This window comes from Diplodia corticola, assembly GCF_001883845.1.
Source record: "Diplodia corticola strain CBS 112549 chromosome Unknown scaffold59, whole genome shotgun sequence".
Taxonomy (NCBI): domain Eukaryota; kingdom Fungi; phylum Ascomycota; class Dothideomycetes; order Botryosphaeriales; family Botryosphaeriaceae; genus Diplodia; species Diplodia corticola.
In genome coordinates, this window is record NW_017971538.1 from 23,984 (window position 1) to 50,085 (window position 26,102).

Here is a 26,102-nt window from a genome sequence, read left to right on the forward strand (position 1 = left end):
AATGGAGGCCGCACAGAGCGCACTGGATCAAGACACATCCGGGAGCGTCTAAACGGACTCCAATATAGATTTTTTTTTTTGGCTTTGTTGTTTTGGTCTCTTAATTTATTATGTGCTCTAGCGCCTCTAAATGTCCTTAATCGCGTTATCCAGAAATACAACCTGGTCATTCCTCAAGCTGTGCAAGGAAAAACAATTTGCGCTATTCCCGTTATGGGTGGATTGCGTGAACAATCACCGCGCTGTCTGGCGGGCGAGGAAGACTCATGATAGTAGAATCATAGTATACGCGCCTAATCATATCTTGAGGACATGTCCGCATTGACTTCACCTTGTTCTCAATGTTCGAGCGCGAACAGCTGCCATCGATAGCCACCGTCGGCTCTCAATGAACTTCACCTTTCATCTTCACTTCATCATGGCCGGGAGACAGGCCGTTGACATTCAACCATACAGATCTTCTCACTTTCCGGTCGTAGGAGGTGCAAATCAGGTGAGTTGGATCCTCACTCACTTCACTTAACTCACTGAGCCCAATGGACTCCTCGCTGCCCGTCGCTTATAAATATCTGGCTCTTCACCCCCCCAAACCTTTCACTCTCCAGCACCAACAACTCATTCGTCTAGCAAATTGCCAATAATGGCAGCTTTGGTGCCACACGTCGAGCGCGTCGAGGACGTTGCGGCGTTGTACGTCACAGAGTTCTGCTTCAGCCTTCCAGCAAAAGCACAAGCTAACAGCTTGCACAGCCTATGGCAGACCAGAGAATACTCCGACGTAACAATCAGCACCGGTGACCACAAGGAAATCAATGCGCACAAGGCTATGTAGGCCATTCTACCCATCATTCTCCAATGTAGTTACTAATCACCCGGTGCCGCTAGTATCTGCATCCGCAATAAGTTCTTCGAGAATTGTCTGCGGCACGGGTTCGCCGTAAGTTCACAGCCTCACTTTACAACTCAGTGTACTGACAACCTGCGAAGGAATCCTTCACCAATCGCGTAGAGCTCCCGGAGAACTTCGAGATCGTGGAGGCTCTCCTACAGAGTCTATATGGTGTAGACGTGCCGTTGCTCCATGTATCTGGCGAGGAATGCAAGATTCAGAAGTTGATCAGTCTGTACTCATCCGCCGACAAAGTATGATACTGGGGACTGTATTCCAACGATTCAGCAGCTGACAGTACTTGTAGTATGGCGTAGCTCTGCAGGAGAAGGTTTGCCAAACCTTTTCAGCTTGCCTCGAGATGGTTGAAACCCCGGAAACGATTCTCAGTATCGCGTGGGCCGTGTACGACCAAACCCCGTACTTCGACGTTCAACTTAGAAGCGCCACGATAAACCATGTTCAGGCCCATCTGGACACCATTCTTTGCACGGATGAATCTGCATCCGTTCTGATGGGAAATTCGCAGTTGGCCGTCGACATGTTGAGGCGCACAGCCCCTATGCTCCAAGAGCAGGCACAGGCTTTGAAGGCCGGATCCGTTCCTACGACGCCCAAGAAGCGCAGGTCTCCGCGGAATGCTACCCATACGCCAGGAACACACGCCTTTCGCGTTCGCATGTATTGATGGAATCTCCACAGGGATTCAGCTTCCCAGGCGTCTTTTGGAGGCCAGGGCTCACGACTTGGGACGAACTATCTCACTCTTTCTTCCCTTGTCGTTCGACATGGATCCAGGTCCGGCTCTTTTCCCAATATCCTTCTCTGAGTCGAAAAGAAGAGCCCACGATCCAGGAGTTAGCAGCATTTCCTTGATTTCTAATGGCTGCGGTTGGTTAATTGCAGTATGCTTGCGAGTGGAATTTGGACATGATGCCCTTTGCTTTTTCAAGATAAAAGTTTGATCACGATAGTTGAATTGGTCGACCCAGCTAGGCTTTGAATCAAAGTTGAATTGCGAAAAGGATGAAGTGCGGAGTTGAGGTTGACAAAGGTGAAGAAGAGGTGCAGGTTGGGAACTTGGGAACCCCGCCCGGGCGGCAGCCAGCGCACGCGTCCGCCGCACTTGGCGGCTCCGCGGCGCGACGTGCGCAACCTCACAGCAAAGAAACGCCAGGCCCCAGCCAAACACGATGTGATAGCGAACGACGGGCCTCACGTCCAACCACCGCCTCCCATGGGCCCCGAAACCGCCTCCCGCCTGGGCGCGAGCCCCAATGGTGCGCCTTCCGCCGCCGCGACTGCCTCCTCCGCCGCCCAACAGCTCGACACCACCGCAGCAGCCGCCGCCACGACCATGACGGTGCCCACGCCGACCATGGCCGCCGCCCCTTCCGCGCCACAGCCTCAATCGTCGAAGCCGGACCAGCGACAACCGCAGCCGCAGCCGCAGCCTCAGCCGCAGCCCCAAGCGCAGCAGCAGCGACCCGCCGCCATGGAGCCCAACGTGCTGAACGTCGTGCTGGGCGACCTGCTCGTCAAGCCCTGGTACCCGTCGTTCTACCCGGAGGAGCTGGTCGGCCGCCGCGTCGAGCGGCTGTACGTGTGCCAGTGGTGCTTCAAGTACTCCAAGGAGCTGATCCCCTTCCTCGGCCACACGGTCCGTCGTCCCGCCCCCTTCAATACATACATGCGTGCATACCGCGGGCTGTGAGGCTGATGCGCGTAAGCAGAAAGTGTGCAGTCTCAAGGACGCGCCGCCGCCGGGCACCAGAATCTACGCCAAGGACTGCTACTCGATACACGAGGTCGACGGCGAGGAGCACAAGGTGCGTGTGTGTGGCTGGGTGCCAGGGACAAGGCGGACATACTGCTGACACTGCGCGCCCAGCTTTATTCGCAGAATCTGTCCCTGTTCGGAAAACTCTTTCTCGATACCAAATCCGTCTTTTACGATGTCACGACCTTTCTATACTATTTGCTCGTCAACACCAATCCGGCAACTGGCTCGCGCCAGGTCATCGGCTTCTTCAGCAAGGAGAAGATGAGCTGGGACAACAACAACCTGGCCTGCATTCTGGTCTTCCCGCCGTGGCAGAGGCAAGGTCTTGGTCAGATGTTGATGGGCGTGAGCTACGAATTAAGCCGGCGAGAAGGACGCATAGGCGGTCCGGAAAAGCGTGAGTGATCTACTACATGTCCCTTTTGCACGCCCTCCTTTCCGTCCAATTCCTAGAGTTTTCTGAGTTGTGCCAAAAGTCGCTAAGATTCTAACACCTCTGGCAGCCCTATCGGAGCTCGGTCGACGTGGGTATACGGCGTACTGGTCTGCTACAACCGCACGGTACATCTTGTCCGTTCCGGTGAAGCGCACCGTCACGCTGCGTGATATCAGCGACGCGACATATATCCAGCTCGAGGATATCGTTGCCACGCTAAAGGAGATGAAGGTACTGGAGCATCGACCGAACACCAACAAGAAGTCCAGTTCCGCTCCTGATGAGCTTCCTGTCCTTAACAAGGCCAAGGTGCGGAGATGGGCGCTTGAGAATGGTGTCGGCCTGATGCCGCCTGTTGATGCCAACGCGTTAAGGGTGGAGTGGACGACGCGAGATAGGAGGGAGGATATTGGAGGTGATTAGAGAAGGGAAGCTTGCCTTATGTTTCCTTGCAACTACTTTTAGAGGGGCTTATTTGGAGTGGGAGTCTGTTTTTGAGAATATACCCCGGCCATAGAAGGTACGTCGAGCACTGCATGCGAGGGTAGACATAGCCTCGTGCACTAATATGATGGTGATGTATATAACCGTCAATCTTTGAAGAAACTTGTTACGCAGCGTGGTGATTTTGTGGAGCCACATGGCAGCAGACAGACGCCTCCTTAACGCTCTTTTTTCTTCGCCCCTTGACTACTTCTTTCGCCTATCATGACCTTCCAAACTGCTCTGCAAACAACATCCGTGGAACCTGTCTCCAGAAATATCCCAAACCTTGCTTCAACCTACTATCACTTTCCACACCCACAAATACCCTCAAGCCGCTCAACCACAACACATCTACCCACAACACTCTCACAGACTGCCCACAGCACACCCAAAAACAAACCACACATCACTCAACAAAACGCCCTCCCCCCCTCCCCCCCAGCATGCCCGACTCCCTCGCCACCCTCCTCGCCCGCCTCTCCGGCGGCCTCCTCCCACAATCCATCTCCGACCAGGCGTCCAAGATGTTCGTCAAGCGCCTCCTCAAGCACCTCTTCGACCGCCTCGAGCAGCTGTTCGTCCAGCTCGCCTGGGCCGCCCTGACGGGCTTGTTCCAGGCGTTTTGGCTGCTGGTGCTGCAGAAGGTGGCGGGCGGGGCGAGTGCTGGGTCTGTCGTTGCTTCGGCGTCGTCGTCGTCGTCGTCGTCGGCATCGTTGAGTGGCAGAGGTGAGGGGGCGGGTGGAGTGCTTGATGGTGGTGGTGGTGTTGTGGAGGCTGCTGGTGCTGGTGCTGGTGCTGGTGCTTCTGCTGCTGGTAGCGGTCCTCGCGCTCTTCCTCCTTCTCCTCCTCACGCTCTCACTCCTACCCCTGCTGCTTTATCCCCCGATTCTGAGAGCTCCGGTTGTGCTGCTCCTGCGGCTGTGTGCCCGATCACGCCGATCACGCCGAGGAGTGGTGGCGTGCGCCTCCCGCCGAATGTATATCTGAAGCGCTCTGTGCCGAGTGGTGCTGCGCTACCTGTCCACGGTGTCCGCGACGGCGAGAAGGAGAGAAGCGCTCGAATGTCCAGATCGACAATGAGCCCTAAGAGGCAGAGTGGAATGTCCCACTTTGGCTTTCGATGGCGTAAGTCTGGCAATTGAGGCGTTGGGAGGGGATGGCTTGAATCCATTGAAGACCCAGCTGGGTCAGGCTTGAGACTCGTTCGCGGCGGCTCATAGGCGAGTGATGGAGAGGGAGGCTTGTTTGCGGTTGAAGCTGGTGCTGAGAATCTTAGACGGGGAAGGAAGCTCGATAAATTGAGGGGACTGTGGGCCGAAGCATGCCACGAAGGTGCAAGCGAGATATCTGCTGTGGGGGATGGGAAGATGGCTGCCGAAGCCCTTTCAAGGACACTGAATTCCATGAGGTCAATGAGCTTCTGAAGAAGTGCAGTGTGCGGAAGGACTGGCAGAATTACAGTGTTTATTTCATATCTTACTTTTCCTCGGCTCTACTTTTCTGGGTTTATTTCTGATTTCCTTTCCGGCGCCGTACAGTGTCCGCTTCATCACTAGCCACCGCGGTCTTCTGTATAGCAACGCTCTTCTTCTCGCCACCGCCCTCAATCACCCATGTTTCGGCAACCTCCTTGATTTCTGGCTTTTTCTTCTCTTCAATCTTGGCTTCTTTTATCTTCCTGAGGTATCCCATGTAGACAGCAACCTCTGCAACCGCCACGACCGTGCTTCCTGTCATGCTCAGCGCCAGGCGGGCTGGAGTACTCCAGTATCTTGCAACCATCCATAAAGCGCAACTGCAGGCGATGATAGATACTAGCACGTTGATGATGAGGGCCAGTTGCCTGTTGATATCGGCATATGTAACTTCGTCGTCTTCATCATTACTAGCAAAGCCATCCGTTGGAGGTACGGCGAAGAGATGAGCGGCGTTCGATGCCGGAAAGCGCTGGCCGAACGTCTCTGTGGGCTGGGGTGGGTTCAGCATGCGTTCGTAGGCACGAGCTTCCTCCTCCTTGCGGAGGCGAGCCATCAGCTGTTTGTATTCATTGCTCTGCGGAGACAAGCTGTCAGCGTAGTGGGGCACGTTGGTAGCTCGGGTGCTTACGGGCTCGGGCCTTGGCGGGGGCGGTGGCACATATATTCTGGAGCCGCGAAGGAGGTGGTTGAGGCCAGAAGGTGCTGTAGCTGGTCTTTCACTGTCGCCATCGTTCAGAGCGTCGGATATGGCTATCAGCTGTGCGTGCGAGATGGGATTGCCGGACGCCGGGTCGCTGAGCTGCGGCTCTCCGTCGAGCTGCAGTGTCTGCGTCTGCTCGGGACCGGCAAGAGCTTCATATCGTTTGACTGCCGCCACGATGGACGGAGTCATTGTGAGGAGGACCATTGCGGCGGTTGGTGATGTGGAGGTGGAGCAGTGATTGCCTGCGGCTCTGCGGGCGCGGTCGGGAGCTCATCAGAGCTCAGAGCTCAAGCTCGGCCTTGGCGCAAGATCCCTGCTCGATTTTCCCGACCCGCGCCGTCCGACCCTCGCGTGCAACCGTTTTGCTTGCTGCCCGCAACACTTTACGTCTGCGACCGCACCCAACCCCTCCCGGTCCAGCGCAACCCCGGATCCTGCTCAATTCGCCTCTACAGCCCTGCGCCACCACCCACAATGGCCGCCCGCGCAGCACGTAGCCCGGCGCTTGCCCAGAGCGTCGTTGCCGCTCATCGCCCGCGGACATCGCGTTGCTCCAGATGCCTACGCTCTCCTCCCGCCATACAATCAGCCTCCGCAATGTCCATCTTCTACCACCCCTCACGGCGGCGAGAGAGCTCCAGCTGGGCCGCCGCTGCCGTTGCCGCTCAGCAGATTTTCAAGAACTCAGCTCCGGACCCATCAGCGCCCATCTCTGTGGACCCATTGCGGTCTGTTGCCAAAGAGATGAAGTTTCTTACCAAGAACATACGCCAATTGCTCGGCTCGGGACATCCTACCCTTGATACCGTGGCCAAATACTACACCCAGTCCGAGGGTAAATACGTTCGGCCCATGCTCGTGCTGCTCATGTCGCGCGCAACCGCATTAATCCCCAGCAACGACCGCCCCACCGCCCATAATGTAGACCGCTCCATTGCCCCGCCCAACATCCTCGTCGACGAGAACCCCGCCGCCCCCGAGAACACGCCCATCACCTCGCAAAACTCCATCGACAACACATACCGCCCGGACGACTCGGACATCCTGCCCTCGCAGCGCCGGTTAGCGGAGATCACGGAGCTCATCCACACGGCGTCGCTGCTGCACGACGACGTCATCGACCACTCGGAGGCGCGGCGGGGCGCGGCGTCGGCCAACGTCGAGTTCGGCAACAAGATGACGGTGCTGGCGGGCGACTTTTTGCTGGGGCGGGCGTCGGTGGCGCTGGCGCGGCTGCGCGACCCGGAGGTGACGGAGCTGCTGGCCACGGTCATCGCCAACCTGATCGAGGGCGAGTTCATGCAGCTGAAGAACACGGCGCGCGACGAGAAGGACCCCGCCTTCACCGAGGACACGGTCACGTACTACCTGCAGAAGACGTACCTCAAGAGCGCCAGCCTCATCAGCAAGAGCTGCCGCGCCGCCGCCATCCTCGGCGGCGGCGCGCCCGACGTCGTCGAGGCCGCGTACCAGTACGGCAAGAACCTCGGCATGGCGTTCCAGCTCGTCGACGACATGCTGGATTACACCATCTCTGCCGAGGAGTTGGGCAAGCCTGCCGGGGCGGACTTGGAGCTGGGGTTGGCGACCGCGCCGTTGCTTTTCGCGTGGAAGAGCAATGCGGAGCTGGGTGCTCTGGTGGGCAGGAAGTTTTCGCGGGCTGGAGATGTCCAGAAGGTGAGTTCCCCGTAGGAAGTGGTTCTTTTTTTTGCGCGGCGCTGGATGGAAGCTAATTGACTTGGTAGGCGAGAGAACTCGTGGCGCGCAGCAGCGGCCTGGAGCAGACCCGCGCGTTGGCCCAGCAGTACGTTGATAACGCGATCCAGGCCATCAGTGGCTTCCCCGCTAGCGAAGCCAAGGAAGGTCTCGTCGAGATGTGCACCAAGGTCATGAAGCGGAGGAAGTAAAGAAAAAGTACTCTGCACGTTATTGTTATTGTCGAAGCCAGATTTTCCGTTCCGTCTTCCTTATTTGTGCCATACGATCCATCATAGAGCGGCGAAAGTATGAGTCTTTGAGTCATTTTCTGCTGACAGTCAGGTCTGTGCATCCTCCTTTTTCTTCCTTTTCCATATCTCTTCTCTGGGCTGGATGCGGACTCGGGGGGCGCTGGGCTGGTAGAGAGACAAAACGAGACAGGCGCTGGTATGCTATGTTATACCACTTCACTTTCACCTCCCTTAGTATGTCATCTTCTGGTACGCTGTCTGGGTTCTCCCGTCTTGTCTCTACGTGTACATGTTCCTCTCTTCTCTCTTCTTCTAGCTTACCCGACAGGAATCCACAGCGGGAAAGTTTCCCGGTTTCTTGATGTTACTTGACTTTCTTCCCCCCTCCTGTGCTGCCTGTAGCGTGAATGCATGTTCCGCAAATGCAAGGCACCGATCGTGAACCTTGTTGCTTTATGATGATACAATGACTCTGCAATCACAACTCGGTTGGTCTCCAACACAGGATGTTGGCTCTATTGCGGAAGGCAGGAGTTGTAGCCTGGCGCTATCAGACACTGGACAGCCCAAGGAAAGGAGAAGGGGGAGGAGCGGACTGGCGGTGAGTTGCACACCTTGTTTTACCTGCCTCTCGTCCCAGAGAGGGGCCGAAGCACCTTTTGCCAAATGTGGGCTTGTCCAAGGAGAAGTGAGTTCAGCAGCGTATGCTGCCTCCATCAACTGAGCTAATAACAGGAAGCAGGCTTTGAGCTGGGGGCTTGCGTGATCTGCCAACTGCTTTTCTTGCTACCCGCAAGACAAAGAAAATGTTCACAGTAGGCAACCTAGTGTATTCCAGGGGCGGGAAAGCCTGTAGGTAGTTTCCCTACAGGGGCGTTCTCTTGTGGACTTCACTGTTTCAAGCCAGATGTTACTTTTGGTCCGAATTGATTTGTCTGCCATTGAGATAGTTTGGGCCTTCCATCGCCATGGAGCCAAATTTGATCGCAAACAGTAAAACATAACGACACGGTACATGTTTCACCAAGAGGAAGGAGAAGCCTGCTGTTACCGTCACGCACAAAGCTCCATGACGAAGCGCCACACCGCACCACGCAATCTGCAGGCCGGAAATGACTTGCGGTACACCGCACGTTCAATAAGACTGAGACCTTGTCTCTCCACCAATCCAGGGCCGAGGGGCTGGGGAGGGGAGAAAAAGCAACGAATGTAAACAAGAGGAAAAAAAAATAAGGTGGCAGGAACTGCCGGCCCATTGCGTGCATGAACCTGCAAGAGAAAAGCAAAAAAGCGAACGCCATGCAGCCATGCAATGTCGACCTCGTTCCGCTGCGGCTAGTCACAAGAAGTTCCGGCCATGCAGGCGATTGGTAACGGCTGCAGGCGGCTGTTCGTAGCGTGGTTGCCCCGCAGTTTGGGTGGTGCAAGGTTGAACAATAACAATAACAACCAGCAACAAGAGGCCAGAATCCGTGCGACGTTCGGGAGATTTGTGCCGGGGGGAGTGAGCGAGAGGTGGGATCGTACGGTACCTACTTCATGCGGGTCTCGGGCGGCTGCTGTGTTGCGTCGCCGGCGAGAACAGGAACGGAGAGAAGAAAGAGGCACGTGAAAATGCGAGACATTTGGGAGCCGATCACCGGTCGGTCAGCAGGAGGCTGAGCACGATTCGTCTCAATGGCTGACACGCCCTGGCCTATTTCCGGGGACGCTTGCGTTCCCGGGCTGGAGTAAACAAGAGGAGGGTTTTGCCTTCACTATGGGAGGGTTGTTATCGGTTGGAGGAAAGTGTGTCGCTGGCGTATCCGTACTCTCTTAATCGGAACCGCACATCCTGACAAACGCGTGGCTCTCGTTTGAATCTCGGCTTCGTCAGCTTCGCAGGTGCAAACGCGGCTCACCAGAGTCCAGGCAGCGTTGTTGCCATGCAAGCTCAGCTGAGGGGCCGTCGTCTCGTCATTGGCCTGGCGGCCTCCCGTATTCTCGGGCACACGACCACCCAGCTGCTCGGGGAATTCTGGATCGTCGACAAAACAAACGCCAAATATTTGGTGGCACGCAACGTGGACGCTACCCGAGATAAATCGACGATTGCGTGGAATGGTTAGCAACGGCGAACGAACCACGGTGAAAGGATAGACCAACCACAGGTTATGGTGCAGTCCTCCAGCTAGTCTGGAGCCAAGCAATTGTTAGCGTATATCTTTCCATGACAGCGCGAAAGCTTCGTTGTCGATGCGACAAATTGCTGCGGCGCGCTCATTCCGCATTCTTTAGACATAGGTCACAAGGCGTACCTTCGCCAATGGACCATATGCCATGAAGCAGGAAGGATGGCTGGGCGAAAAGAAACCTCATGTTCGATCCACATAGGAAAATGTAAAATCGCCATGTACTGGGATGGTCGTTTGGTCGTTACGACGCCGTACGTCAACGTTCAACTTAGTGTCCCTCACAGCCGCTGCTCACGTGCCGTATCGTGGACTGCGGCTAGAAAAGCATCGGGTGAGTTTCAATGATCATCCGGCCGGCGTCATCGAGATCCTAGTCTGATGAGCACATGCGCAGCCTTCCCGTCCGCCCTGCCGCGCTGCCTCATTCCTCCTCCTGAAGAAGACGGCGTCTGTACGGATATGGCTCGGATCGAGCCTTTGCGCAGAAGAAACGCCGCCGCCTGACAGGGCTGCATGGGCCCAACAAGTTCCCGCGTGGACAGCAAGGCTATCGCATGGGAAGCAGATGTGGTTCCTGCGCGCTGACGACCCCGACTCGGCGCTTCAGGCGGCAATGAACTGAGTGCACAACTATCGTACCATGCGTTGCATGATTCTAGGACCAGAAAGCGACGGATGACCAAGAAAAAGGCGATGGGGAAGATGGATAGGACCATTGTCTGCAGTTGCAGAAGCGAGGAGAAGCCGAGGGGAATTTACTCGAGGGGGACGGCTGGCCAGGAGGCGTCGTGACAGCTCGACATCAGCCGCTTCTTATTTTTATCGTACCAAGCCTTCACCGAACGCCACCGAAGATTGATCGCTACGGATTGTGACGGCAGAGATCTCGATGCATGCCACTGCAGGAGCGGGGGCAGCTGAGACACCGCAGCTCCGCTCCTCGCCATGATATGCTAACAACGGCCAACGTGGATCACCACGTAGGGCCCTGTCGGACGCCGCATGAGGGGAAGCTGGCGAGCTCTGGGACGTGATCGGATGCAGTGCAGGAAGCAGGAAGCAGGAAGCAGAGTGATAGCTGCACGACCACGACCGAAGCGGCGACCACGTATGTATGCATGGCACGATGCTGTGCCAACGGCGCGGGCGATGGAAGCGGAGCGATTGGGCGGCGCTCGAGTCTGCAGATGCCAGCGGCCAGCTTCGTAAGTGTCCGTGCCTCCCGTCGAGGATCTCCGGTCTGGACGGCGTGCGCTCCATGTCCGCCTGATCGGCGGCCCTGTCGCGCGCTTTGACGGCGCGCGAGGCTGGGCGGGCGAAACACTACAACGCAAGGCCTTGCATAGTGCCCAACGGCGGCGCAAGAGACAACCAGCCTGAGCACCGCCCCTTCGCAGCCGTCGCGACGCAACACGGGGCATTGGAGAGGAGCCCGTCCGTTGAGGCCGAATGACCCACCAAAACGCGTCGACGCGTCCGTCGCGCGTCAGAAGGCTAACTGTGTCGGGCTGGGCTTGTCACCGCGGCCGGGGTGGGTGGAGGCCTCCGCGCTGTGTCGCGGTGCGCGGGCAGCCAATCGCCGCCAAGGGCGTCTGGCAGGACACCCAGCGCCGCGAGGGCTCTTGATAGGCGCGCATGGCGTGGCCGTCGTCCTTCGTCGGGTGCCGCGCAGACAGACCGCCGTTTTCGGTTCCTGCGCCTGGCGGCTGCTGCTACGCTGTTGCTGCCATGCTGCTGCGTGCTGCTGCGTGCTGCGACGGCTGTTGCTACGTCGGCGGCGGATGGGTCGGTGCGGGCGTCGGCTGGGATTGCGCTGCCTAGTTTTCAGGGTCTGCTGGCGGTGTTGGAATCGGTGTGAAGCCTTCCTGTAAGCCGTGCCCGTGAGCCAGGGTGGCGCTATTGTGATGCTAGCGCCGACGGGTGCACACGGGCTGCCCGCCAGGCGCATCGCCGCTTCCACATCTTGCCCGTCGCATCAACCCTCGCCCGCCTCACCACCTCTCCGCTTTGTCGCTACTTCGCTCGACCTGCCCCCCCAGCCCGCCGTCCACCACTCTCCCCCGGCCATGCGCACTTCGCCGTGACAAGCGCCTACTCCGCGACCTTCGCCAGTAGCAACAACTCGCCTGCTCATCGCTGCGCAGCCACCCGCCCGCCCATTTGCGCCTCCCACCACGACGCTCCTTCTCCCAGCCACCGCTCGGCCGCCCGGTGTCCTTCTATCGCACACGCCTATTCACGATCTCCTAGACCGTATCTCCACTTTTTCTTCGGCGGAATAAATCCATTTGCTCCAGCGACACTGCGCGCGCTGCTGTCGCATCCACATTCATTACCACCACGCTCGCTCCACCGCCTTTCCGCGTTGATCTTTCCACCAGGCACGACTCGTGACGCCCAGCCTGGTCGAGAGACACGTGCGCCCCGTATTCGCGACAGCTTAGGACGACGCTGGTCACCAAAACAACATATCAAAACATTGCGCCTGCTAGACGATAGCTCAGTCTGATCCTCGCGCGAGCACAGAGGCATCCCCATCGGCTTCGCTAGAAAACAACAAGAGTCTCCAAGCTTTCTGGGCTTGATTGGCCGACACCGTGCCGTTGGAATTCAGCCTGCAAGGAGACCGATAACAGATACCACACGTGCTCTTCCTGTTTTGTGGACGACAATCAAGGGATAGACACAATCTCCGAAACTCGATTCCGATCAAAATGCCTCCCGTACGGCCTCATCTCTCAGTCACGCTGCCGAAGAACTTCACCTTCCACTACACGGACGGCGAACAACCGCGGACACCGGAACCTGAGTGCGCCGAGGAACCAACAGAGCCACCTCAGCTTCCTCGCCAGAACTTCCGCGTCAGACGTCGCAGGCGTGCTTTGCCAACGTACGCACCTACCAACTTCTCGAACGCGTCGAGAGACTTGCCCATCCCGACAATTGAAGCTCCTGAGCCTGGCTTCGACGCGCCTTACCCATCTTTCTCAGACACACCTTCTGAACCTGATCGAGGTTATCTTGCTCCAACTCCCAACTCATACCGTCTGTTCTCCCCACCCAAGACCCCAGTGGCCCAGATTGGGATGGAGCGAATCAGCACTGGCCAGTTCCGCGATGCGGACATTGAAAGCCAAGCTGAGAGCATCAGCCGCCCGTCGTCTGCATGCTCTGGCATTTCCGATTCCTCTGTCTCCTCCCGTGGCAGCATGGATTCATACGGCGGCAGCTGCACAAGTCCCGAGAGTGACAACTCAGACCCATTTGTCTTTCCGGAGCCCAAGCCCAGCCAATATCCCCTTTCCTCGCCTCTGCAGGCGTACAACACCGAGCGACCCGCAAAGCGTATGAGGACTCGCAAGGACACAGTTTGGACCAAAGCAATGGATGACCATCTTTGGCTGACCTACATGATGTGCCTACAAGACCCCACAGTCACCCCATTCAAGATGCTGCCTGGAACCGTTCCTCCTCTGGGGATTTGCACAAAGGTTGCACGGCAAGCCAAGAAGACTTGGAGGGGTGGTCTGGCTGCAAAGAATCAACCTACCCCATTCGCGAGGAATGGACGCAGTGGTAGCAACACACCTACAACCCACGATATTCCGAAACCTGGTATCAAATGGCCCCGTTCAGAAGCAGCTGCGCGTGGAAGACTCCGTAAGCTTAGCAAGCGTCAACCCATGCTAGCCGCCCACTATCAGCGTCTGCTGAAAACCCGGACACCCTCACCATTCCCATCTTCTTCTCCACGCTCCCAACCAAGCTCGGGAACTGCCCCAATGACCTCGCACTTTGAACCCGCCCAGCCCGCAGATCGGAACAATGCGTCCGATTCTTTCTCCACCCGCGACATGAACGTTTCCTTGACCGCGAGTACCTCTTCCATGATGCAGATGGGTAACCCTCTCCATGCATTGGCAGCTGACGAACTTCAACAAAACCCGGACGATGAGTGGCTTGGTCAGCAGAATGCTCGCTCTAATGCCCACCAAAAGAGCCAGTCGCTCCAATACGGCCTCGGCCTTGGAACCCCCGTGTCTGGACATTCGTCCAGCTCCTCTCTTGCCTCTCCGTTTGCTGCCATTCCCCAGAAGCAGCACTACGATACACAAACCATCAGGCCCGTTTCTCAGCCTCAGCCAAGGCTTGACTCTCCTGTCGAACTACATGCTCCAATTCCTATTACCCGATCATTCAAACGCAGAGCCCAGCAGTACCTGGAAGACCTGCAAAACGCCGAGAACTCACACGTGGGACAGAACATCTTGCAAGAGCTGTTTGGTGCTCCAGCTGAAATAAGTAACCGCCGTGTGCGGGCCCGCGGCTTCAGCTTGGGCGATATGAACCGTGGTGCGAGGCACCTATCCGCACTGTTCACGCCTCCATCGTCGTTTGACCAATCAAGTGGATCGCCGATGGCGGTCGAACAGGAAGATCAGCCGGAACTGGCCCCACAGCCTTCGGCAGATCCGGCGAGACGCTTGGGATCTCCATTTTGTGGGCGGCCTTCCACCAGCAGCGTCAGCAACACATTCCCCCGGATGACGTCGCCGCGCCTATTTGAGGAATCTGCAAGTTTCGAGGAGCGTATTGGCGGCTTAGGCGGCTAGTTTGACTACTTTACATGACTGGCGTTGGACTGCATAAAGAGCGTTGACTTTGCATAGCGATTGCGGCACACGACTCCCGGCGTACGGCGATGGCTATCAGCTGCTACGAGCTGCATCATTTTCGTAGAGGTGTGACCTTGCGGATGTCCTTTGTATGCACAGTGAGGACGCTGTGGGCGCAAGGTGGCGATCCGAGTTTCCTTAGATCTTTGATGACGACGAAAGCGACAACGACCTTTCTCAAGATTCTTCATTTCTCTAATTCATTTTAGTCTATTTTCGATTCTTTCCTTTTTGCGTTCTTGGCGGAGCATTCTTGCGTTTCTGATAGCAGCAGCATAAGTTGTTCCGCGCATCACAGGAATTGCATATCCCCGGCGCACATCTCGGGCCACTCGTCTCCGCTGGATACGGCTCTCTCCATTCTCATCTCCCTGCTGGCTCGGTTTTCCCAAACGTTCTTTCATTTCCTTGTAGGTGATTGCTTTAACGATATATCATGTTCACGACAAACGAAGGCGGGCCATAAGGATGCGTCTGATGCGTTCCTAATCGTCCAAACGAACGCATGATGAGTTTTCTTGTAGTAAGATCTTACAAGGAGTCAAGCGTCTATCAATGAAAAAAAAATTTCACGGATTCAAAAGAAGCCGATTGATATTTTGTGAGTGGTGCGTGCGTGTAGAGGCAACGCGTGGAGGCCAAGTGGCGGCACGTGTTGCACCGCGACGGTTAGCGGCTTGGCGCTTGTTTACCAACAGTCGTCGCTTCCATCTCCAAACATTTCTACCCAACACCTACGACAAATCTCTACTAACCACCAGCTCGCCACCACCGAATAACTTGCCAAATCTCACTAAAGCCACCTGCAAATCTATCGCCTTCTTTCCACTTTCTTTTTCCTTTCACGAGATACCCCACCCTCCGTCACTATGGCGGCCGACGACCTCATCAACTTTGACGAGATAGAGCCACATAAAGAGAACATCCAGCGCGTGCAAGGCGGTCGGTCAGCAAGAGCACTAGCGGCTGTTCTATCGCCCAAGAATGCCGACAATGCATTGAAGCCTATTCCCTCCGACCAAGAGAAGATCAACAATGTCAAGCGACAAGAATTCGAAAGAGAGCTCGAGACCATCGACGAGTCCGACGACCCACTCGACGTCTACGACCGCTACGTGAAGTGGACTTTCGACACATACCCCAACCCTACTTCCCAGCAATCGCAGCTGCTGCCACTGCTTGAGAGAGCGACCAAAGCGTTCCTCAAATCACCGCACTACAGAAACGACCCGCGCTACCTCAAGCTCTGGCTCAATTACATCAAACTGTTTTCCGATGAGCCAAGGCAGACATTCGCTTTCTTGGCTCGCCACAACATCGGCGACGGTCTCGCGCTCTTCTACGAGGAATTCGCGGCATACTTGGAGACGCAGGGGCGTTGGAACCAGGCTGAGGAGGTGTTCGCCATGGGCGTCGACAAGGAAGCACACCCGAGCGCTCGTCTGCTGCGCAAGTACGGAGAGTTCCAGCAGCGCATGGAGGCTCGCGATCAGGACAGCAACGGCCCATCGAGCCCTGCACTTCCGGTCGTAAGGGCGGCGCTGGCAGACAAGGGTGATGCTTTCGGCTCGGCTACCGATTCACCCAACCCTCAGGGCGGCTCATCTGGAGTTGCACCCAAGAAGAAGGCCAAGATGGCCATTTTCGCCGACACGAATGAGCCCAAGCAGTCCGTTATGGGGGGCGCTGCCAGAAAAGGCGAGTCGATCCAGACGATGGCGGAGCGCAAGAAGGAGAACAAACAGGAAGCTCAGGCTTGGGCGGGACAGAAGTTGAATGGAGGCAAGAGGAACGTTGGCACGGAGAAGCTGATGATATTCAAGGATCAGGTAAGTTTCCGCATTGAGATGCCTCCTCCGCTTATTTCCCCATTTCTCTTCCGAAATATTTACGAAGACCAGGACTAATTTTGGACGGCGTGCTTTTACGCTATGTTATGTGTATGCAGTCCTTATCCGAATCTCTATCTGCGGAGAACAGCTCCATGCGTGAAGCTCAGCAGACCGTGAACCCGCGAACGGGAAAGATCGAACGTGTCTTCGTGAATCTAGAGGCTGTGTACCCGAATGCAGATGACCCGATGGCCGCGGAGTTCTGCTTCGAGGAGCTACGAGCGAAGCATAGGGGATGGATGCAGTACGACTGGAAAGCGATCAACCGCCAAGATGAGGAGAAGCGGAAGCAAGAACGGGCCAGAAAAGAGCAGAAGGAGAGGAACATACTGAAACCGAAAGATCCGCAGCAGTCACCGATGAAGGACCCTGTTGCCATGCTCGCTAAAGGTCTACAACAGAGCGTTGCGCTTAACGACGTTAACGATGAGAATGCACCGCCGTCGCAGGAGGAAATCCAAAGGGCCAAGATGTTGAAGAAGCAGCGCAAGGAGGAGCGGGCGAACAGGACGAGAAAAATAAAGGTGATGGAAGTTCAAAATGAGACGCAGACGAGTAAGTCATGACTATCCTCCAAACAGAATCATTCATGCTGATGTTTCCAGTCCGAGCAAACCTTGGATCCCCGACAGGTCATAAACCTGTCAGGAGGAAGAAGACCGCGGAACCGACAATGACTATCAACACCAAGGAAGCCATGGATGAGATCTATGGCATTTTCAATCAGCCTCTAAAGGAAACGAAGGAGGAGTCTGATGAGGATCAAAGTGAGGAAGAGAGCGATGACGATGACACCTACACCAGTGCGGGGGATAGCACCTGTACTGGTAGAATGTCCGGCACGGAGAGCGAATATGGAGACGAGACGACACAGGGCGACTTTACGATGAAGAGCGCGATGGCCGATGACGACGACACCAATGCCAGCCGCGCGAGTGCCTGGTCAGAGTTCACGGAAAGCAGGCATATTCCAAGAGACGACACGGAGTCGGAAGCAAGTGGATCAGAAGAAGGCGAGAGCGAGGACGAAACGACAAGAAGATCTACAACAGGAGTCCATGACGATGAAGGATACGGAGGCTCACAGGAACCTGAGGACCTCCACACGCCGACTTCACCAGATAACAAGCCCGCTGCTTTGCTCACCCGCTATGTCCCTGTCCCGCCAGAGGACGTTGAGGTTCCTAGATGGACATATCGAGACCAAGTGCAAATGGCAAACAACCGTCTACCATTCATGACACCAATTGCGGAAAATACCGAGTCGTCTCTTGGTGCCGCGACAGTGTTGGCAGAACAGAAGGACTTCTTCAACGCGAAGACGCCCAGCCGGCATTCGGGAGGCAAGACACCCACCATCTTGGAGGATCACACGGAAGACCTCAGCGGATCGTTCAACGAGATTCTGGAGGAAGCTATGAAAGAGAATGGCGGCAGGATGGTGCAGCCTGCTCTGCCGAAGTCTAAGCCCGCTCCTCTAGGAATTCCCAGACAAGCCTTCCCACAAGAAATCAAGGATGTCTTGCCCAAGGGACCCATCATCCAGGATAAGCAGTGCAATCCTGTAGATGAGCAGGTTCGCCAGACGATCTTAGAGAACGTTCACCCGCCAATTTCGAGCTACGACGGATACCATGCCGAACCTGACCGCACCTACGGTCGCCACGCGGAGATCAAAAAGTTCACCAAGGCCATTGCCAAAGCGAAGGGCGGTGGCGAGAAGAACGGAAGCACCTTCATCCCCCCGACCATCTACTTCGACGGCGGCGACCGAGAATACACAATCAAGCGTCAGCTCGGCGAAGGTGCGTTTGCTCCCGTGTACCTTGCCGAAAGCAAAACCATTGGAATGGACATCGACGAGGATGAGGGACCAGCACAGATGGGCAAGGGCGCATTCGGCTCTGTCACTCGCAAGCCGCTCGAAGCCATCAAGATGGAAGATCCGCCCTCGGCGTGGGAGTTCTACATAATCCGTCAGGCGCATCGCCGTCTGGGCGTGTCCCGCGCGGCCGAGTCCATCATTCATGCGTATGAGATGCGCATGTTCCGCGACGAGTGTTACCTGGTCCTCGAGTACCGCGACCAAGGCACTCTCTTGGATCTCGTCAACGTCGCCCGCGCCGAGGTCACCACGGGCGGCGCTGGCGTCATGGACGAGCAGCTCGCCATGTTCTTCTCCATCGAGCTGCTGCGCACGGTCGAGGCTCTGCACGCCAAGGGCATCATCCACGGCGACCTCAAGGCCGACAACGTCCTTGCCCGGCTGGACACATCGCTCCCGGACGGCCAGTGGTCGTCGCAGTACAGCGCAGACGGCTCGGGCGGATGGTCGCGCAAGGGCATCTCGCTCATCGACCTGGGGCGCGGCATCGACATGCGGGCGTTCAAGGCGGACGTGCAATTCGTCGCCGATTGGAAGACGACGGAGGCAGACTGCGCCGAGATGCGCGAGATGCGGCCGTGGACCTTTCAGGTTGACTACCACGGCCTCGCGGCCACGATCCACTCGCTGCTGTTTGGCAAATACATCGAGACGGTGGCCGAAAGAGGCGCGGTGCTGGGCGCGGGCGCGACCAAGACTTACAGGCTGAGGGAAAGCTTCAAGCGTTACTGGCAGACAGAGCTGTGGGGGGAGCTGTTCGACCTGCTGCTCAATCCGACGAAGTGGATGGAGCAGGAGGAGGGGCAGAAGTTGCCGGTGCTCAGGGGAATGAAGAGGTGTAGGGAAGGGATGGAGACGTGGCTGGAGGCAAACTGCGAGAGGGGAGTGGGCTTGAAGGGGCTGGTTAGGAGGATGGAGGAGAGAGTAGGTGGCAAGAAGGGAAGGAAGAGCTACTGAAGACGCACGTGTCGATAACGAGCAGATGGGAGGCGAGCGGTGAGAGGATGACTCGTGTGTTCATTTGGGCATGGCTTCGGTGTTTGAGGTTGGATGGCGGTATACCAATTGGTTTTGGAGGAGGAGTTTTGGCGTTTTCCCGATGGAAGCTCGAATGCAATTCTCGTTTTCTACTTCATCACCGTTCCGGAGGCGCGTGCTACAGGTGAGAAGGGCTGCTGCTGGGCACCCCCGACTTCATCCTCATGCAGCAGCGGGCCGGAGGCAGCCGAAGATGATCCGGCCGCAGCTCCCCGCCGCGGGGCAGCACCGCACGCACGGCCGCGGCGCCCTCCGCTGCGATACGACGACGACCTACATAAACCAATGCCGCTGCCCGTCACTCCAATGGCCAGTACAAGTCACTCGGAAACACGGGGTGCGGCTGCAGCTTCAGCAGCGTTTCCAATATCTGCGGTATGAGCTCCCCGCCGCCCCGTCGCCTCCGCTGTTTCGGCCATGCACATGCAAGCTGACCTGGGCGGTAAACAAACGCAGCTGTCTCAGGCCACCTTGTTGAACCTAGTTAGACGACCACCTCGTAACTCCATTATTATTACTAGAAAAGGAGCGCCCCACGCTCCACTGCTCCCGCTCGCCCGTCTCCTTTTCCTCCCCCGCTACTCCACACTACTCCTCTCTCCCATCGACATCTCCCGCCATCATCCACCCCGCCAGTCTCCAAACCCTCAGACTCGATATCGGACGACGATTTCGACCACCTCGACTATTCCACCTCACCACCCGACCCTTCCGCTCAAACCCCACCACAAACACACGCACACCACGCAACAACAACCATGGACGCCTGGCTCCCACAAGAAGTGATCCGCCGCAAGCGCGACGGCCTCACCCTCAGCACCTCGGACATCCAGCGCTTCGTCGCGGGCATCACCGCCAAGACGCTCTCGGAAGGCCAGATCGCGGCCTTCGCCATGGCCGTCTACATGAAGGGCATGACGCTGGACGAGCGCATCGCCTTCACGACGGCGGTGCGCGACTCGGGCCAGGTGCTCGCCTGGCCGCGCGACCTCGTGCCCGGCCCGGTCGTCGACAAGCACAGCACCGGCGGCGTGGGCGACTTCATCTCGCTGCCGCTGGCGCCGCTGCTCGCGGCCACGGGCTGCTTCGTGCCCATGATCAGCGGCCGCGGCCTCGGCCACACGGGCGGCACGCTCGACAAGCTCGAGAGCATCCCGGGCTACGTGGCGACGCCGGAGCCCGACACGTTCCGCCGCGTCACCGCCGACGTCGGGTGCTGCATCATCGGGCAGACGGCGGACCTCGCCCCCGCCGACAAGACGCTGTACGGCATCCGCGACGTCACCGCCACGGTCGAGAGCGTCGACCTCATCACCGCGAGCATCTTGGGGAAGAAGCTCGCGGCGGGGCTGGACGTGCTGGTCATGGACGTCAAGACGGGGAGCGGGGCGTTCATGGCGAAGGTGGAGCAGGCGGAGGAGCTGGCCGCGTCGATCGTCGCGGTGGCCAACGGCGCGGGGACGCGCACGCGCGCGCTGATCACCGACATGGAGGCGCCGCTGGCGCGGTCGGCGGGGAACGCGGTCGAGGTGGAGGAGGCGGTCGCGCTGCTGAAGGGCGAGGTGAGGAGCGAGCGGCTGTGGGAGATTACGCTCGCGCTGGCGGAGGAGACGCTGGTCGAGGCGCGGCTGGCGGAGACGAGGGCGCAGGCGCGCGAGAAGCTGCTGGCGGCGTGGGAGGGCGGGGAGGCGGCGAAGCGGTTCGGGAGGATGGTCGAGGCGTTGGGGGGCCCCGCGGACTTCATGGACGACCCGGCGAAGTATCTCCCCAAGGCGCCGGTTGTGGTGCAGGTGTTTGCTGATCAGGACGGCGTGGTGGAGGATGTGGACACGCGCTCTGTCGGCCTGGCGGTCGTCGCGCTCGGAGGCGGCAGGCGCAGGCCGCAGGACGATGTCGATCCTGCTGTGGGGTTCACGAAGCTGGCTTTCCCGGGTGAGCAGGTGGGCACGGAGAGCAAGCCGATTGGCGTTGTGCATGCGCAGAGCGAGCAGCAGGCGAAGGATGCGGCGACGGCGCTGAAGGCGGCGTATAGGATTGGGGCGAAGGCGAAGGCGGAGAGGGAGGTGGTGCTCATGAGGTTGTAGGTTCCATGGTGGGACTGGATCATGATGATGACGATGATGACGATGGTGGTGGGATAAAGGCGTAGCTCGGTTTGGATAAAAAGAAAGAAAAGAATTTGGGAGATGGCTCCTGCTTGGGTCAGAGCAGAGCAGAGCAGAGCAGGTCCCCTATATAGATGGATGGAAATAAATGGTATATCTTGCAGACCAACGGAAGTGGCTTTCAGGTTATTCCTTTCTGTTTCTTTTCCTCCAAAAGAGGTTTGACTACAGCACATGTGAAGCTGACTGCACATGCACATGCACATACACGTGGTAGATTACATGGGATTCGGTAATCTCACGCTCTTACGAAGGATGCGATAATCTATCTTCCTGAATGGAGAGCTAAAGTAGATAGCTGAATGTCGATACAAGTTCGTGGCGTCCGCAAATAGAATCAGAACCTAGGCAAGTTTGGGGCGATATCATTGGCAAGACATAATAGTCGGAGAGGCCCGCTTCTTTTGCAGCCGAGCTGCAGCCTACATACGAGCCATCGTCATCTCCATGCAAGTGCACCGCTCTCTAACTGCTGCTGCCTCGGATACGTCAAGGAAGGCCTAATGGGCTAGGCGCTGCAGGCGTGGTGGTGAGATCAAAACGCATGTGCGCTTGCTGGGCAGATGGGGCGCGTCCGGCTCCGTTGGTTGGGCAAAGATATGCGGCCGTGTAACCGGGAGGGAGGGAGACACAGGGCCAGCCACGGCCAGGCGTGCGCGCGTGCGTGCTACGAGCAAGAGCAAGGCGCCGTGTGGTCATCTGGCTCGTCGCCCTGCGCGGCCCGGCAGCGCCCATGTGCGTGGTCCCTTGCTCTGCTGGTCCCTGTCAGCCGCTGGCTTTATAGCGCCCGGCTGGCAGACGGCTGGCAGACTCGGAAAGCGTGTTTGACCTCGACACAGCCCTGCACACGCACAGCATGAACCGCGCCTTCTTCAGCTTCCCGCGCACGTTCGAGCAGCCCGTGTGCGCAGGCTGGGACCGGAGCTTTGCGGTGCCTGACGTATCCGCCCGGCTGAAGGCCGGCGCCAAATCGCCCCAAGCTCCGAGCGCAGCGCCAGCACCCGGAGCTCACCAGCACCATCACCGCCAACGCCGTCCTCAACTTCCACCCACCCATCACCCACTCCCCCCACCGCCAAACACCGCGACACCCGCTGCCCCATCTCCATCCCGCCCCGAGCCCCCCGCCGCCGTCTCCGCATCCGCCCAATCCCCGCCACCGCCCGAACCCTCGTCCTCAGCAGCACCGCCGCAACCGCCCTCCGCCTCTACCCACGCCATGGCAGACAAGGAGCTCCAGACCATAACGCAGCAGCTGCAGACGGCCCTGCGCAGCAACCCGTCGGCCGCGACGCCGCTCCTCTCGCGCGCCAAGGTGACGCTGCTCAAGCACAACGCGCTGCTGCCGACGGCGTCGTCGCCGCCGCAGCACCTGCTGGCCGCCCGCGAGATCCTCGAGCTGGGCGCCCTGCTCAGCATCAAGCAGCAGGACCCCGACGGCTTCACCCGCTACTTCCACTCGCTGCAGCCCTTCTACCAGCTGCCCGAGCGCGTGCTCCCCCGCCGCGGCAGCGGCGCCAGCAAGATCACCGGCCTCTACCTGCTGCTGCTGCTGAGCCAGGGCGACTACGCCGGCTTCCACACGCTGCTCGAGAGCCTCGAGGTCGTCGCCCAGAGCGGCGCCGCCACCGGCGCCTCGGCCTCGAGCCTCGAGGACGACCAGTTCATCCAGTACCCCGTCCGTCTGGAGCAGGCCTTGATGGAGGGCAGCTACGACCGCGTCTGGGGCGAGACCAAGGGCGAGCGGGTGCCCAGCGAAGAGTTTAGCGTCTTCTCGAATGTGAGCTGAGCCTCTCTCTCTCCCCCCCCTTTCGACGCCTTATCAGACAAAGGCGGAGACGATTCGTGATGTCGTACATGCTGACTTCTTGTAGGTCCTCGTCGCCACCATCCGCAACGAGATTGCCTCGTGCAGCGAAAAGGCCTACCCCTCCATCCCCATCACCGACGCCAAGTCGCTCCTCTTCCTCGACAGCGAGGGCGCCGTCATCGAGTTCGCCAAGAGCCGTGGCTGGTTCGGCAAGGACGGCCGCATCTACTTCCCCCAGCAGGAGCAGGAAACGCTGAGCCAGGAGAAGGACGTCATGCAGCTGAGCGGCCAGATCATCCAGAACACGCTGGGGTACGCGAGGGAGCTGGAGACGATTGTCTGAGTGCTTGGTTGTTTTTTTTCTCTCTCCCTCTCTCTTTTGGTGCTGTCCCGTCACAAGACAAGACAGATCCACCGTTGAGGAGTGGGGCGACAGGAAGAAGGAGGAGATCATTGTGGGGGATGGGAAGTAGAGCTCATTACATGGCTGGGAAAAGGGCAGAGTGCCATGGCTTCTAGCTATGTAGCATGAGCGAGAGACTACGAGATGAGGAAGCATTCCGGATACACTTTTTTTTTGTATGAAAAATCCGATTATGATGGATGGCGCCACGGGTGTTTTGTTTGGACCGGTATGACGCTTTTCCAACTCATATTTTTATCATAGGCCTGAGTGATGTTCTGTAATGTATCATCAGAGGTTAAAGGGAAAAAGATAGATGCATGCGTGCGTCCAGTGCGCGATAATCACGCCTGCCTTTTTCCATCGTCCCCATCAAGAGTGGAACTTTCCAATTGCATGCAATGTGAATGGATATACATGGTCAATTGGTATTCTTACAAATGCTTGCGACTTTTGTGTGCAGGGCTCCGCCGTTGTTTTTTGAGCAGGGGGATTTAAAACCGTTATGAAGACCTCGTCCAGGGCAATCTCTCTTCCCCTTCTCCCCCCTCCTCTCTCGAGTGTAGCAAAAGGTTTCAGAATGCCCCCCACCCCCCCTTCTCCAAGCCTGTTGTTTCCCCCGTAGACTCTTCTCTACCCGCATCACAATACTCCAGAGTCCCTTGAAATGGCTCTTTTCGTCATCTCACCCCAGTAAGTCCGAGCCGGCCGTAGCCAGACAGAGACAAAGCCACACTCTCCACCCTAGCCATCCTCAACCCAACCGGTGGCCGCCGGTGGGAGGGAGGGGGCAACAACCGTCTTCAGCTCCAACCGAACCCCCGATCCACCCATCCACCCATCCACCTCTCTCTCTCTCTCTCTCTCTCTCCCCGCCCCTCTCTCCGCCCCTCCGAAAAAAAAAAAGAAAAAGAAGCCGAAAAGAAGCCCCCCACCTACGGCACGACCACCACCCCCATACTCCCCGCCTGCGCCACCACGCTCTTCACCAACGCCCTCAGCTCCACGCCGCTCAACCGCACCTCCCCCTGCTTGATGCGCGCAATCTCATAAACGTGCTTGAGACTCACCGTCCCCACCGTGCCCGTCGCCGAGTTGCCCCTCACCTCGACGTTCTTGCCCGTGCCCGCCCGGCCGGCGGAGCCCTCGGCGTTGGATCTGGGGCCGGCGGTGTTGCCGGCGCCGCGCGGTTTGTTGTTCTTGCCCGGCTTGACGCCGGCGGCGGCGAGGAGGAGCGAGGCCGTGGGCGGGGTGCGCAGCTCGAAGTGGAAGGAGCGGTCGGGGCGGACGGTGATGCGGGCGGGGATGGGGGTGCCCGGGTTGTAGTGCGCGGTGCGGGCGTTGAATTCCTGGGGGTGAGGGGGGAGGGGGGGTTAGTTTTTTCTCTTTTTTTTTTCTTCTTGGTTTTCGTTTTGATGTTGGATGGAGTGCGGTATGGATGTGGTGGTTGGGGAGAAGCGGGGAGAGAGTGTGTGGAGCAAAGGGAATGAAGAGGTGTGTGTGTGTGTATGATTGATGGCCCTCCCCCGCCCGAGAGTGTGCCTCCGAACCAATTCACAATGCGGGAACAAGCCGAAGAAGCCCGGGGAGAACCCAGCCCTCACTTGCGGCGCAAAAAAAAAAAGAAAGAAACAGAGCAAGAAGGGCAAGAAAAAAAAAGACACGCCGCACGCTTCCGCCCAAACAAACAGCCAAACGACCACCCACCTCCCCCGCCGCCCAAAAAAAAAATCAAACTACACCCACACACACACAACCCGACAACACACATACCTTGCAAAAATCCATACTCTTCACACCCTTACTCCCCAGCGCCGGGCCCACCGGCGGCGACGGGCTGGCCTGGCCCGCCCCCACGATCAGCTTGACGATCTGGTCCTTCTGTATCGCCTTCTTCGCCATTGTGTCGCGACTCTTGCTCTTCTTTCACTATATTGTCTGATCGACGGAACGGACGGACGGACGGCCCTTGTGTGTATGTCTGTGTGTCGCGCAATCGCGGCTCGGGGGGTTTCGTTCGCTGTCGGGAAGGCTCGGAGTTCCGACGTTAGGTACTGCTGCTGCTGCTGCGTGCGTGTCTTTCTCGGGGCCCGCGGGGCCTGTTGTTGTTGAGTCTGGACGGCGGAGGTGATGGGGAGAGATCGACTCCGGGTGTGTGCGTGTGCGTGTGTATGTGCGTGGGGAGGGACGGAGTGAGTGGTGGTGGTTTCGCCCGGGAAAATGTTCGGGGAAGGTCGAGAAGCTTGCGGCGATCTTCCGCGCTGGTGCGCGCGCGGCGGTGGTGTGCGGTGCAAGGGCAAAGCTGCGCGGTTGGTCTGCGAGCGTTGCCGTATAA

The 26,102-nt window shown here is 57.9% G+C and overlaps 10 protein-coding genes across 10 annotated transcripts; 8 read left to right on the forward strand and 2 right to left on the reverse strand.

The window, feature by feature from the left end:
• Positions 1 to 640: 640 nt before the first annotated feature.
• On the forward strand, positions 641 to 1,577 carry BKCO1_590008 (speckle-type poz; the record flags this gene model as incomplete). Its single annotated transcript, XM_020277669.1, has 5 exons — positions 641 to 690; positions 751 to 828; positions 886 to 937; positions 988 to 1,143; positions 1,197 to 1,577. The coding sequence occupies 5 exons, from the start codon at positions 641 to 643 to the stop codon at positions 1,575 to 1,577; spliced, it is 717 nt and encodes a 238-aa protein (XP_020126808.1).
• Positions 1,578 to 2,126: 549 nt separating this feature from the next.
• BKCO1_590009 (moz sas family protein) lies at positions 2,127 to 3,531 on the forward strand (the record flags this gene model as incomplete). The annotated part of the gene is made up of 4 exons (XM_020277670.1): positions 2,127 to 2,549; positions 2,623 to 2,718; positions 2,781 to 3,069; positions 3,176 to 3,531. 4 exons carry the CDS (start codon positions 2,127 to 2,129, stop codon positions 3,529 to 3,531), a joined length of 1,164 nt encoding a protein of 387 aa, XP_020126806.1.
• A 506-nt stretch (positions 3,532 to 4,037) lies between these two features.
• BKCO1_5900010 (uncharacterized protein) lies at positions 4,038 to 4,736 on the forward strand (the record flags this gene model as incomplete). The annotated part of the gene is made up of 1 exon (XM_020277597.1): positions 4,038 to 4,736. The coding sequence occupies one exon, from the start codon at positions 4,038 to 4,040 to the stop codon at positions 4,734 to 4,736; it is 699 nt and encodes a 232-aa protein (XP_020126828.1).
• A 364-nt stretch (positions 4,737 to 5,100) lies between these two features.
• On the reverse strand, positions 5,101 to 5,979 carry BKCO1_5900011 (vacuolar h+-atpase assembly protein; the record flags this gene model as incomplete). Its single annotated transcript, XM_020277598.1, has 2 exons — positions 5,101 to 5,646; positions 5,701 to 5,979. The coding sequence occupies 2 exons, from the start codon at positions 5,977 to 5,979 to the stop codon at positions 5,101 to 5,103; spliced, it is 825 nt and encodes a 274-aa protein (XP_020126829.1).
• Positions 5,980 to 6,249: 270 nt separating this feature from the next.
• BKCO1_5900012 (decaprenyl-diphosphate synthase subunit 1) lies at positions 6,250 to 7,682 on the forward strand (the record flags this gene model as incomplete). Its single annotated transcript, XM_020277599.1, has 2 exons — positions 6,250 to 7,452; positions 7,521 to 7,682. 2 exons carry the CDS (start codon positions 6,250 to 6,252, stop codon positions 7,680 to 7,682), a joined length of 1,365 nt encoding a protein of 454 aa, XP_020126826.1.
• Positions 7,683 to 12,612: 4,930 nt separating this feature from the next.
• Positions 12,613 to 14,511, forward strand: BKCO1_5900013 (uncharacterized protein; the record flags this gene model as incomplete). Its single annotated transcript, XM_020277600.1, has 1 exon — positions 12,613 to 14,511. One exon carries the CDS (start codon positions 12,613 to 12,615, stop codon positions 14,509 to 14,511), a length of 1,899 nt encoding a protein of 632 aa, XP_020126827.1.
• A 932-nt stretch (positions 14,512 to 15,443) lies between these two features.
• BKCO1_5900014 (bub protein kinase) lies at positions 15,444 to 19,308 on the forward strand (the record flags this gene model as incomplete). Its single annotated transcript, XM_020277601.1, has 3 exons — positions 15,444 to 16,403; positions 16,523 to 17,021; positions 17,072 to 19,308. 3 exons carry the CDS (start codon positions 15,444 to 15,446, stop codon positions 19,306 to 19,308), a joined length of 3,696 nt encoding a protein of 1,231 aa, XP_020126832.1.
• An 839-nt stretch (positions 19,309 to 20,147) lies between these two features.
• BKCO1_5900015 (thymidine phosphorylase) lies at positions 20,148 to 21,473 on the forward strand (the record flags this gene model as incomplete). Its single annotated transcript, XM_020277602.1, has 1 exon — positions 20,148 to 21,473. The coding sequence occupies one exon, from the start codon at positions 20,148 to 20,150 to the stop codon at positions 21,471 to 21,473; it is 1,326 nt and encodes a 441-aa protein (XP_020126833.1).
• Positions 21,474 to 22,410: 937 nt separating this feature from the next.
• On the forward strand, positions 22,411 to 23,707 carry BKCO1_5900016 (proteasome regulatory particle subunit; the record flags this gene model as incomplete). Its single annotated transcript, XM_020277603.1, has 2 exons — positions 22,411 to 23,334; positions 23,429 to 23,707. The coding sequence occupies 2 exons, from the start codon at positions 22,411 to 22,413 to the stop codon at positions 23,705 to 23,707; spliced, it is 1,203 nt and encodes a 400-aa protein (XP_020126830.1).
• A 995-nt stretch (positions 23,708 to 24,702) lies between these two features.
• Positions 24,703 to 25,669, reverse strand: BKCO1_5900017 (mitochondrial 54s ribosomal protein 19; the record flags this gene model as incomplete). Its single annotated transcript, XM_020277604.1, has 2 exons — positions 24,703 to 25,116; positions 25,541 to 25,669. The coding sequence occupies 2 exons, from the start codon at positions 25,667 to 25,669 to the stop codon at positions 24,703 to 24,705; spliced, it is 543 nt and encodes a 180-aa protein (XP_020126831.1).
• Positions 25,670 to 26,102: the final 433 nt, after the last annotated feature.